A 13,299-nucleotide genomic window follows, 5' to 3' on the forward strand; every position below is an offset into this window, starting at 1 on the left:
AGGGTGATGGTAGAATCAGAACTTGATTCCGAACAAGAATCAGAACAAGTTTCTTGATGCTAATTCCCATGTTCTTTCTACCATTCCATGTTGCTTCTGTTTTTGAATATTTTTTAACCCTACCCTGTTGCAGTTTCTTGCAGTACATGAGCATCTGTTCCAGGCATACTTTCCTCTTCCCAGATTTGATACATCTAATTAAACAAATATGCATGGTAGATATTAGATGGTGAGCTACTCAAGAGCAGAGATTATGTCTAACAAATCTTGTGGTGTCTGCCATTTGCAAGCCAAAGTGCCATGGATGATTGAAGTGGGGAGATGAGGAGGTTGTAGGGGAAGTGGACTGACTGTTCTCCAGTGACTTTTCTTCTTTATGTCCCACCCCCTAGCACGGGAAGCAGGAATCCTCATGGGTTGAAGAGTTGTTGAGGTTACACAGAGCTCGGATCACAGATGTTGAACAGATCACTGGACTCAGCTTCTATCAAGAAAGAAAAGAGCCAGTTTCAGACATTTTAAAGTTGAAAACACATTTGCCAATCTTTAACCAAGAAGACTGATTTTTTTATTCCAAAAACACAGGATAAATCTTTTTGAAAGAACCTTCTATTTTCTACAGTCCTCTATTCACACTATTGCGTTGTTTGGAAACTGCCAACCAGTTAGACTGGGAATCCTCTGTGATACGACCATCTCAGGGAAGCTTGTGGCCTCAACACAGCAGTAGGAGAGTGTCCCTTTGGAGGCTCACACATGTTTGAATATGTGAGAGCTGTATGCGTTGTTCAAGTTTGGGGAAGAGAGACAGACCATACCAAAAACTGCTCCTACTTCTCTTCAGGGCAGAAGTAGCTGTGAACACTGTCTGGATGCCAGATAATTTGAATCTTCTTATCATTAGTAAACTTTTATGGAGCTGGCAAACACTAATGGACAGGATTGGAATAGTTCATGTTACATTAGTATCTTCACAAGAGTTTAAAAGCGATTCTGGATTCCTTTTAACTTGGAGTTTCATTTCTCTTAGTTTTAATCCCAAAAAATTAATGGAAACAAAAATATTTCTGAGGTCCTATTTCTGTCTTTTCTGTACACCCCCCTCAAAAGCCAAAATATGTAATCCTGTGTTATTTTTTTTATTGTGATTGGGCTTTTCCAGATTTATTGGCTCTAACAAGTTAAACTCTGAGGGAAGATCTGTGAATTGGTCATATCTACCTGTTATAAAATTTTATTCTACATTTGTACAAAAGAAAAATATTCCCCTCCTGTTCACTGGTAATTAACACAGGTTGAAAATAGCTCTACAGGTGGTTATTTTAGACTGTTAAAAATGTGTCTTATCTTGGTGAAACTTCAGAGAACTTGTCAACATATGCAAAGTGTCATTTTTCATCGAGATGGTAGGAGTGTTGTCCTCCGTGTGCAAAAATAACCCGACCAGCAGCAGAGCTGTGCTGTGCTGAGCTGTTCATTTGAAGTTTCGTAGATTTGAAGAGAACATGTTGTCATCACTTCATATCTTCTTGGTGGTTATGATAAAAGAACTTGATTTCTCCTCTGTATGGACTATATGCTTTAGTCCCAACCTGTGAACCCTCAAATACTATAGTCCCTATTAGGTTGCTGGGGTCTGATTTAGGGGTTATATTAGTACACCAAAGATTTGTATTTGTCCTTTATGTGATACTCATTCTTCAACAGCCTTGGGATCACAAGACCTATAGATATTACAATTTGCATCTGAAAATTATTTAATAATTTAGAAAGTTTCATTGGTTTTTGTTTTAATCTCACAGGTTTCTGAGGTTCTGTACATTGCTTTTTTTCTGGTCTGTTTTCTCTCTGTGGTCCAGATTGGGTAATTTCTATTGTTCTATCTTCAGGTTCACTGATTCCTTCCTCTGTCTAATGCATTCTGCTGTTGAGCCCATCCATTGGTTTTTTACATTTCAGTTATTGTATTTTTTATTTCTAAAATTTCCATTTGGTTCTTCTTTATATCTTTTATTTCTTTGCTGAGAATTTTTCTCTTTGCTGAGACTTTCTTACTTTTTTTGTTTCAAATATGTTTGTAATTGCTCATTGAAGCATTTTTATGATGGCTGCTGTACAATCCTTGTCATATAATTCCAATATCTGTGTCATTTTTGTGTTACCACCTATTGTCTTTTTTCATTCAAAAAGATTTTCCTGGTCCTTGGTGTGATGAATGATTTTCAGTTGAACCTTGGATATTCTAGGTACTATGTTGTATGACTATGGATCTTATTTAAACCTGTTTTAGCTACCTTTCTCTGACATCACTCTAGCATGGGGGCACTGCCTCATTGTTGCCAGATGTGCTAGAGTCCAGGTTCCCTACTCAGACTCCACTGACACTTGGGGTGAAGGGGACCCTTGTTCCAGGGCAGGGTAGAAATTCATCTCCCCAGCGGGTGTCCATTGATGCCTCCCTGATTGGGATGTGCTTGGCACCTTGTTACTGCTCCCACGTGCTCTCCATGGAAACTGTGGACAAGAGTGGCTGGGTAAGTTTTATTCTCAACAGGTGGGGAAGAAATTGCCATTTCCCTACTCAGCCTTCTCTGACACCACCACACTTGGGGCACCTCCCCGACCATCCTTCTCCGACACCACCACCATCCTTCTCTGACACTACCACACTTGGGGCACCTCTTCACAGCCTGGTGAAGGTGGAAGTCTAGGCTCCCCACTCCGTCTTTGCTGGCATGGGTGGGGTCATGATCTTTTCTGTGGTGTTTGGCTGGAGTCGAGCGGTTCTTGTTTTCTCTCTTGCTAGGCTCCTCCTCTCTGGTCCTTTGGCTAGAGAGAGAGCAGGGCTCTCAGGGCTTCTTTCCATCTGCACTCGTGGGCGTTTCCCAGTTGCTGACTTCTTCAGCTCCAGATCTGGGATATATGAGCTGAAAAGCAAACTTGGGGGAGCTCATCACAGTGTTGCTCTTGGGGTTCTGAGGTCTCTAGCCTGTCTACCTTCTCCTCCCCACCTGTCAGAATCTTCCTATGGTTGTTTTAGAAATAGTATCCAAGCTTTTTATCTGCACTTAGCAGAAGGATATCTACTTCTTTGTAGAAGAGTCTCATTGATTTTTATATATTCTTCAAAACACATGCAGACACATGATTGCTTCTACATAAAGCATCTTAGCAGATCTTAATTAAATGGATGGATGCCTCTCCCCTTTGCCAGACACTGGGAATACAAAGAAAAACAAGTTACAGTCCCTACTGTCCTGGAAAGAGAGGGGAGGCAGCAGAAGTATAAATGATCCCTAAAGGGTGGCACATGTTACAGTGGAGCCATGGGTGGGGTGCAGGGAGCACAAAGAGGCACTGGGTGCTGCTAGGCAGTGTCAGCACTGGCTTCCCGGAGGTGGTGATGTTTGGGCTGGGACTTGAAGGGTGCACGGGAGCTCTTCAGGTGAACAGCTGAGGCAAGGGCATTCTGGCCTCCCTTGGATGGAGACATTTTTGGCATTTTCCCATTAACAACTACTTCTGATATTTTCTACAAGTGTCATTGTGACCAACTTATATAACTGTTTCAGTTTTTTGCTTTGTTAAAAGAATCTCCTGTTCTTAAAGGAAACCTCACATTGAAAAATTCTGTGCTGACTTTAAAGGAAAAGACATCCACATCTGTTCCTACTTAGCTTTGTTTTTCAGTTGCTCTGATACGGTATTCTTTTTTTTCTGTTTTTGTCTCAAAAGAACCCCTCCTTTCACTATTTCATTGACTTAAAACATGGGGCTGCTCTCCACTTCCCCGATTTGAATGGTAAATTCACGACCATCTATGGAAACACCTTTATCCTACTTTTTTCAATAAAGGCTATTCTTTGTTTTCCAAATGCACAGCAAAAGCTTTATTTATCCCTAATTTCACTTCCATGCCTCCAATCGGTATTTCTTAATTGAGGTAAGTAACTTCCACACAGAATTTCATGGCCAGTCAGTTCATTCATGGAGAGCGACGAACCAGGTGGAACTTAGAAATAGTTCTAAGAATCAGAGAAAAGAGGGCAAACCTTTGGGGGAAGAAGGTGCCTGCTCAAGTTGCAGCAGGATAAGCAGATGTGGAGGACCCTGAGGCCAGCTGGCCTGTTCTGTCTGAGGAGATAGGACAGACGGGGATGGCGCTGACCATCTGCTCCTTCAGGTGAGGCCGTTACCCCTTCTGACTTTTGTCCTTCGTTAGCTGCGTCACTGTCCCACCCTGCTCTGTAGACACATGCTTATCTACCAAAGAAACTGTTGTTTGAACTTTGAAACTAAATGTGGCGGTTACACTTCATGCTCAAGCCTCTCTCAGGAATTTGGTGTGGGAGCTTTCACAAGTGTTAGGTAAAATGTTGCCATGGCTGCAGTCCAAGGACATTTCCCTTGTTTTTTGGGCCAGTCTAAATATTGTATGGTAGGAAAAAAAAAACCTTCTACAAAATATAAGCATCTCTAAGCTAAGAAATGTGGATTTACAAATAAAAGTTGTATGTACAGAGGCCTGGTTTCTTCCCTGTGTGGATGTGTGTGTGTGTGTGTTGTGTGTTTAGAGGGTGAGGGCAGAAATGGGTGGTGGTGTTTCTCATGGGAGTGATACTGAGTACAAGGGTTGTGGGAAATTAGCTACCACTGTATTGTTGGAAGGAGAAAAAAAGATCCAAAGTTCATCTCAGATTCACAGAGTAACCATCCTTTCTGGTGGGACCTATATTCTTGGTTTTGGTATTTTAATTACATTTAATCATACTTCCAGGAAAAAACAAGTGACAGGCATATATAAACATCCTTCGAGTATTTAGAATGGTCTGAAACCAGAGGGAAAGTTTTCATCTTGTAACTTCCATAGTTTTTTTCAACATGAAATTTCTGCATTTATCTTCTCCATTACATTTAAATAGTGATTGAAGGAAAAATAAAGATATTTACTAGAAATTGTATCCAAACCAGAAATCATAGATGCTCAAATATGCCTTAGCCTACTAAAAGTGAAAAAATGTCTGGGATGGGTACTGGATCCATGGGATGCCAAAGGAAGTGACAACCTAAAAGAATTCCCCTTCATTCCACCCCAATACTGTTGTTTTAAATTTAACTTCATCCCTGCCAATAAATCCTCAAATCAGGGGACAATTTGAGGATTTTAATAAAAATAACACATTCACTTGAAATTCACGTCCAATTTTACTATGTGTCAGAAATTCAGAACTCAGAATAGACTTCAGCTTTCACAGAATAGACGTACGAAACGATTTAATGAATATCGACGAATTGAGATTTTTACAATATCTGTTGATAATTTTGCCCCATGATGTCCAGGTATTTTTCACAATTAAAAATTTTTTATGCCTACGGTTGTGTGGCATCATGTTGGGTGTATTATAAAGGAAGTGAGGCCGGGGTCTTGGAACTGAAAGTTTATAAGTTAATAAAAGCTTGAGAGAATCTCAAAGAGACCAAAATTTTCTCAGTCCCACGAATGGATGTCATTGCTCAAATTTTCACAACTTTTGAACTTTCAGCTAACATTTAGCATTTTGGATTCTCTACCAGAAACTGTTCTATACCTTGACACAATCTTGCTGTCTTTGCTTTGAAGAGTTACTCACTTGTGTTAAGATCCAAACAGAAACAGGGTGTAAATCTGTGGGGCTTTCTGTCGTGTTCTGGCTTGTTTAAGATATCACCAGTTTAACTCAACAGCACGCTTTAAGACACTGCAGCTGAGTGAGAGGCAATTAGATCAAGATTGACGATAGATTTCAGAGCCGTGCTTACTGTTTGGCAGGGAATGAGGCATTAGGTGTAAGTTGGAGAACAGGACAGACGGGATGCCTGCTGCCTTGGTGCTCACTTATCAACATTCACCTTTATTTCAAGGTCCAGCCCAAAGCCCCTGTTCTTATGGCAACAATCCTTTCCTCCATACTCCTCAAGCACTGATCATGTGCTTGGACTCTCCTAGACACTGGAGGTAACAGATAGCCCATGCCTGCAGGCTCGTTGTGGTTATGTCGTTGCAACTAATTGCTCATATGTAATGCAATTTATTGTTCCATAACCTGTGCACAATGTGGTTAGATGGCCTTCTGACCTACTAAGAAATTGTACCCAGACCCCCCAGTGCTAGATCCAGATACATGGCTTGCTAAGGGCAGTCTGAAACCATAAAAGGAAAGAAAATAATTTCAAGGTGGTGTGGTTATAGATATAAGACGATTATTAGCCTCCACTTGGGGCCTCCAGGGACCTGTCAGGATCCTATCCTCAAGAGAACACATACCACAAACCTCATAAGGAAATTGAGAAGCGCCAAGAAGCTGCACTATCTAAACATTTCCCAGTCTGTGGTCTCCCATTAAATTTACTAAGACGATATCCTTTGAGCTTGTTCCCCAAAACTGTAACTTTGATGATGTTTATGTCAAAAGTTATGTCTAGAGTGTGTTGTTTCACAATGACTGCAACTCAACACTTTTTCCAGTGGTTGTAACTCTCATTTGGCATTTAGCATATATTTCTTAAATTGGTAGATTCCGTTTCATGTATTTATTGTCTTGTCTCCAAAGTCATCTGTCATTGAGACCAGAAATAATCTTCATACCTGCTGTTTCTATCACAGTGTCTGGCATCTAGTCGTTGCTCAGTAGAAAAAAATGTCCAGACAAATGAAAACCAATGAGATGATCCTACAAAAACATCCATTTAAGGTAGCTAAGAAATCACAGATTACAGAAATGCAGCTAGAGCAATCACACAAATATTAATTATTCTTTGCATCCCTAGTTTTTAAGTGTCAGAAGGTATTTTCAATGGGATATTTTTTAAAGGAGTTCATTTATAGATATCTTCCTGGTGCACAATGCAGACTTTTTAAAAATAGTAAATAAAAGAGCAGAGTGCCTTTCAAGGGCCATTCACAGTTATTTCATCAACTTCATCCTGTGGAAAGCATGATGCCTGGTGAACTGAAGAGGAAAGAATGAACTTTTTAGAGTTTTGACATCTCAAATGAAAATCTCTCTACAAAGCACATAGGGTTTCTGCAGCAACAAGCTGCCGTTGTAAACATTCTCTGGCAGAGGTGGGGATGCGTGGGCGTATCTCTTAGTTCTCACGTCTATCAACTCCAGGTGACATCTTCTGCTGTGAGGAAAAGCACATCAGCCTGGAAGGCAATAAGTAGCTGGTAGCAACCACATTGGAGCATCTGGAACAGATTTCAGGCAACTTCAGTTTACCAAGGAGGAGAGAGATTTTCCCACCCCTTCTTCCTGTCTTTGAAATTCAGGGCCATGAATCCAGCAGTGGCTAAGACAGTAGGGGACTAAGCAGGGTTAGGGATGGTGAAATCATCCCATCCGTCAGGTGTCTGATGGCAGGTTGGTAATGATTAAACTTAAATTTCCACATACCCAATGAATCAGTAATATGATTGTGATAGCAAAGATCTCTGAAACTAGGTCAGATATGATAACTGTAATAACTCCCCATTACTGGGTGCTTATTTTGTTCCAGACATTGTGCTAAATCATTTACATGTATCTTCTCAACAATTCTGTATGTGAAAATCCTAATCCTAACCCTGGCTAGTGAGTTATCCCCGGCAGGCATTTGAACCTAGGTCTTGGCACAGTTCGTATGTTTAAACAGTATGTCATATTGGCTCCTTAAAAAGCACATTGAAAATGTTCCGGTTCATCAAGTTCCACTCCCTCAGTAACTGAATTCTAAAACAGTTCTTCAAATAAATTTATTAGTAGTGCATTAATAGCATGAAATATCACCAATAAAAAAGGAACATTTAGAAACAAAGCCGAAAATGTTAACTTTCAATTGAAAAATGGGCAAAAGCCTGGATTAAGACATTCGTAGGAAAGAAATGCGAAAAGTGGAGAAATATATAAAAATGTTTTAGCTCATTAATTAATTCAAAGATATGCAAATGACGTATTTTTATGCTTACCATGTAGAGAAAGATTAAAAAGACGTCGATCTCCAGTGTTGCAAAGTTAATAGGAAGTCAGACCTTGAGAATAGTGGCCCAGGATGCTACAACATATCTGAAGGCAGTTTGATAATTGTGTGCCAAAAGCCTCAAAATTGCTCATAAACTATAACTCATATTTGAGTTCTTCTAATTTCTTCTGAAGAAGCCATTGCAGGAAGACACACAGTGATGCTCGGTCTAAATGGCTGACTCCTGTTAGAGAAGGGGTAAGAATATTGTAGATTCATGTAATAGAATATGCCTCTAAAATTCGATGTTTATCAAAATTTACTGAACTGGAAAACTTCGTAATATAGGAATTGAAAATGATGGCTTCTGAAATAGCATATGGTAATATATCCATTTTAGAGAAAAGAAAAATAGAATCCCTTTTTCCTCCTCTTTTCCCTCCTCTTTCTTCTCTTCCTCTACTTCTGTATCTCTCCTCTTCGGTTTCTCCATGCTCTTTCTTCTCTCTGGAAGTTAATGCACTAAAATATTAACAATGATTATATATGCATGGTGGGATTTGGGGAATCCCCACTGTCTTGTTCTCGTATAATGCATTAATTTTATAACCTGGGAAAAAAGCGCACCAGTGAAATTCATTTAGGCAAAAAATATTTTTAAATCTCAAAGTATTTGAAGTGTCTTTGCCCATATCTATATGTGTGGTAATGTGTCCAAATAGCAGAACATGTCCAGTCCCTAAGGATATTGAACACCCTGTAACTAGCAGCAGAGCGTTGTCTGACACAGCACCGAAACGTGAGAGGATGGTGCAAAAAGACTGGGCAGGGTTCCGCTCTGCTTTTCACAGGGTCTCTGGGAGTCAGAATCCTCTCTATGGCACTAACGACAACAAAGGATATTGGTTAGGTGCAGATTAGAGTCCATACGTCATATTCCTTCATTACATTGCTATTTGCCATGGAGATGTTAACACAATTCCAAAAGGCCCATTCTGACTTGAATTCTGCCATCCTGCACAAGACGTTTGTCTTTTATCATCTTCCTTTCCACTTTCAAGCGTTTCTGTCTTGCACCTGCCTGCCTCCCTTCTAGTCCCTCACAGAGGAAGTGTGATTCTTTTTCTTCAGAGCTGAGTCTGCACTTCCTCCAGGGCTCTGTTTTTGTCATTATTACCCTTGTTTCTCACGCAGGCATCTGTGATTCTTGCCTCTGTGCCACTTCCGTCTCTCACGGACTTCTCCTTTCTCTGTGGGACAGGACAAATAAGTGGCTAGTTCTCATTTCCTGACTTTATTTCCTCACTAACCTCTCCCCTTTTCTTTGAAACTTCCATAAGTTATTTTCTGACCAGCTCCTTAAACCTCCCCCCTCTCATAACCTCTCTTTTAAAAAATGACAATGATTTCCTAATTGATAGATTTTATTTTTATTTGGGAAATTAAAAAAAAATAATGTAAAGTGTGAGGAGCAGAATCACAGTCATCCCACACAGCCTCTTACTGTTAGCATCCTGTCTACTTTATTAGCTTCTCAATTATTGCATTAATCTTTTCCTTTTATGTTTTCAATCACTGTGATTATCTCAAGCATCCACATCTGCCCCTGATTTCGTTTTTCAGTGATGTTTATTCTCCTCTTTGCTATTGGTAACTTATTTCTATATTATTATTTCTTTGGGCCTGCTTTCCCCTCTTTTAAAATATCCTATTGCTTTATCATACTTTCTTTGGGTTTCTTTTTATTTATTCATCTTCCTATTCACCTGTTCTATAAAGCGAATTATTTCTTCAGCATTTCTTATCATTCTTCGGCTTATGTTTTCTTCTAGGTGGAATAGGTGGCTCAACCCTCCATTCCTGCTTTCCTTCCATCCTTCCTTCCTTCCTTCCACCCTTCCTTCCGTCCTTCCTTCCTTCCCCCTTTTCTTATACTGTAGTTTATGTGCTGAGTTTAATGCCATTTCTTTTTATCTTACTCTTGGTTGACAGGCTATTTTACTCTAAGAAGGAGTGAATGACCATCTTCCAGTTGTGTCTGAGAGTCACTTGTTTTTTCATTTAAACTACAGTGTCCAGGAGGACTGTTTTGTGTCCTATCCATTTTTTGAAGCCCAAGGGTAGAGTAGGGGTGGGAGAAGAAATGGACGGAGGTTTTCTTAGAGTTTCTGTGATGGTTGGGCTCTTTCCTGCTTCAGAGATTGTGTCACACACACAGGTTCACTTCATCTGAGATATAAGCAATTCCTGTGTTGAATGCTCTTGGACTTTGGCTCATTTCCTCAATTTAATGAGTACCTGGGAGATTTCACATCTCTATCAACCCTATTTTCTCTGGCCCTGTCTCACTGGTTTTTCTCCCAAAGTCGTACCCATTATGTTCCCATTCATATTGTAGTAGATTGTTTACTTTTTCCATCCTGCATGCCTCTTTGCGATATGACTTTGCTGGTCTATCCTTTGAATGTGAGCTAGCCTTGTGACTCACTTTAACCAATAGAATGTGGCAGAAGTGACATTTTTCTAATGATGAAGTTGTCCACTGATGAGGTCACCTTCCATCTTATGCTTTCGGCTCTGAAAATCCTCCTGCCATCATGTAAGGAAGCCCAGGCTAAACTACTGAATGACCAGAGACTACATAGGAGAGAGGCTCGACTCACAGCCTGCGCCAAGCCCCACAAGAGAGGAATGCCATCTTATGTCCCCCAGCGCTAAGGGAGTTGCCGGATGACTGCTGCTGGATGAGTGGCCCCAGGTGAGACCAGCAGAAGAACCACCAGCTGAGCACAGCCACAGAATCATGAGAAATCTTGAGTCATTCTTTCAAGCTACTGCATCTTAGAGTGGTTTCTATGCAACAATGTATAATCAGTACCTGAAAGTCGGACGTACTCTAAGTACAACTTAAAACATGTGGCATTGGCTTTGGGACCAGGCAGTGGAGCAGAGACCAGAAAATGGTAAAGAGACTCTTGAAGGTGGCAGAAAGGACTACCTGAGTTACGTGTTATGTAAACTCGCAATTCCCCAAAATTTATCTCCAGTTATTGTGAAGCATCCTGAAGGTGACAAGGCTGAGTTAAAAATTGAGACAGTCATTTGTGTGTGTCTATTGATTCCACATTTAAAAGGACATGTTGATGCCCACTTGTGTGCATAGCAGCATTATTCATGATAGCCGAGAGGTGAAAGCAACCCACATGTCCATCAGTGGGTGAATGGATAAACAAAATGTGGTATATACATACAATAAAATATTATTCAGCCTTAGAAGAGAAGGAAAATCTCTCATATGCTGTAGCACAGATGAACCAACCTTGAGATATTATGCTAACTGAAATAAGCTAGACACAAAAAGACAATATTGCATGGTTCCATTAATACAAGGTAGCCAAAGGAGTCAAATTAATAGAAACAGAAAGTAGAATGGTGGTTACCAGGGGCAGCGGGAAGGGTAAGGTGGGGAGGTGTTCAATGGGTAAAGAATTTCCGCTTTGTAAGATGAAAAAGTTCTGGAGATCTCTTGCATAACAACGTGAATATACTTACTATTAATGAACTATACACTTAAAAATGTTAAAAATGGGGGCCAGCCCTGGTGGCCCAGTGGTTAAGTTCTGTGCACCCCACTTCAGCAGCCCAGGTTTGATTGCTGGGCATGGACCTACACCACTCTTCAGAGCCCATGCTGTGGCAGTGACTCACATACCAAATAGAGGAAGATTGGTAACAGATGTTAGCTCAAGGTGAATCTTCCTCAGCAAAAAAAAAAAGAAAAGGTAAATTTTATGTTGTGTGTTTCTTGTTTGTTTTACCACAATTTAAAAAATAATGGGGGAGGAGGAGGAAGGACATGTTGATAGGATAAGGGGTAGGTCCTGATTGTAGATGACGAATTTGAAAGTTTATGAATGTGCTTCACAACAATAATAAATATAACAACAGTAAAAGTAACAAAAACAGTTGTCATTGTATAAGTATGCTTTTTGGTGAGGAAGCTTGTCCCTGAGCTAACATCTGTTGCCAATCTTCCTCTTTTTTTTTTTCTCCCCAAAGGCCCCCAGTACATAGTGGTCTATCCTAATTGTAGGTCATTCTAGTTCTTCCGTGTAGGACGCTACCACAGTGTGGCTTGATGAGCGGTGTGTAGATCCATGTCCAGGATCCGAACTGGTGAACCCCAGGCCGCTGAAGTGGACTATGTGAACTTAACCCCTTGGCCACAGGGCCAACCCTCCAATTGTCATTTTAGGAACATTATTAATTCTTTTTCTTAAAATTTTTTCAATTTATTTTTTTATTGAGGTGACATTGGTTTATAACGTTATGTAAATTTCAGGTGTACATCATTATATTTTGATTTCTGTGTAGATTACATCATGTTCACCACCCAAAGACTCATTACTATCCATACACATGTGCAAATCACCCCTTTCACCCTCCTCCCTCCCCACTTCCCCTATAGTAACCACCAATCCAATCCCTGTTTCTACGTGTGTGTTTGTTGTTTTTATCTTCTATTTATGAGTGAGATCATATGGTATTTGACTTTCTCCTTTTGACTTATTTCACTTATCATGATACCCTTAAGATCCATCCATGTTGTCATAAATGACCAGATTTCATCTTTTTATGGCTGAGTAGTATTCCATTGTGTATATATACCACATCTTCTTTATCCGTTTGTCCCTTGATGGGCACCTAGGTTGCCTCAAAGTCTTGGCTATTGTGAATAAGGCTGTGATGAACATGGGGGTGCAAGTATCTTTATGCATTCATGTTTTCATGTTCTTTGGATCAATACCCAGCAGTGGAATAGCTGGATTGTATGGTAGTTCTATTCTTAACTTTTTGAGGAATCTCCATACTGTTTTCCATACTGGCTGCACCAGTTTACATTCCCACCAGCAATGTATGAGAGTTGTTCTGTGAATGTAAGCATTGGATAAAATTGAACGTAGGAAGCTCATGTAGCCACACATAGTACTTGTTAGAGTCAAACTCTTAACTAAGGAGTAGTTCTCCCCCTGCTGGTCATCTTGGAATTCTCATTTTTAGGAAATAACCAGGACAGCTGGAATAAGCATGTTTCCGCTAAGATTCAGTGCTTGCGTTCGCCAAAATATTTCCTGTAGAGACACTAAACTCCCATAGCTACTATCTGAAACTATTCATTCATTTATTCTTCCATTTCTTAAAATGAACACACAGTTTCATTCAGCAACCTTTCTTAATCCCTAATGTGTGGCAGGCGCTGTGCTAAACACAGGTTTCAAAGGTGACATTTGGTGTGGACAAAGAGTCCACACCAAACCT

The 13,299-nt window shown here is 40.2% G+C and overlaps 1 protein-coding gene across 3 annotated transcripts in view; it reads left to right on the forward strand.

Moving 5' to 3' along the window:
- Positions 1 to 13,299, forward strand: part of ENPP1 (ectonucleotide pyrophosphatase/phosphodiesterase 1) — a 398,848-nt gene that overhangs the window by 62,180 nt on the left and 323,369 nt on the right. The window contains exon 25 of one of the 3 annotated variants that reach the window (XM_008538323.2): positions 393 to 4,523. The exons of the other annotated variants lie outside the window; for them this stretch is intronic. Coding sequence (XP_008536545.2) covers positions 393 to 563 — 171 coding nt within the window. The 3' untranslated portion in view covers positions 564 to 4,523. Of the gene's footprint in view, positions 1 to 392; positions 4,524 to 13,299 lie in introns of those variants that run through there. 3 annotated transcript variants of the gene reach the window in all.

Source organism: Equus przewalskii, chromosome 9, assembly GCF_037783145.1.
Source record: "Equus przewalskii isolate Varuska chromosome 9, EquPr2, whole genome shotgun sequence".
NCBI lineage: Eukaryota > Metazoa > Chordata > Mammalia > Perissodactyla > Equidae > Equus > Equus przewalskii.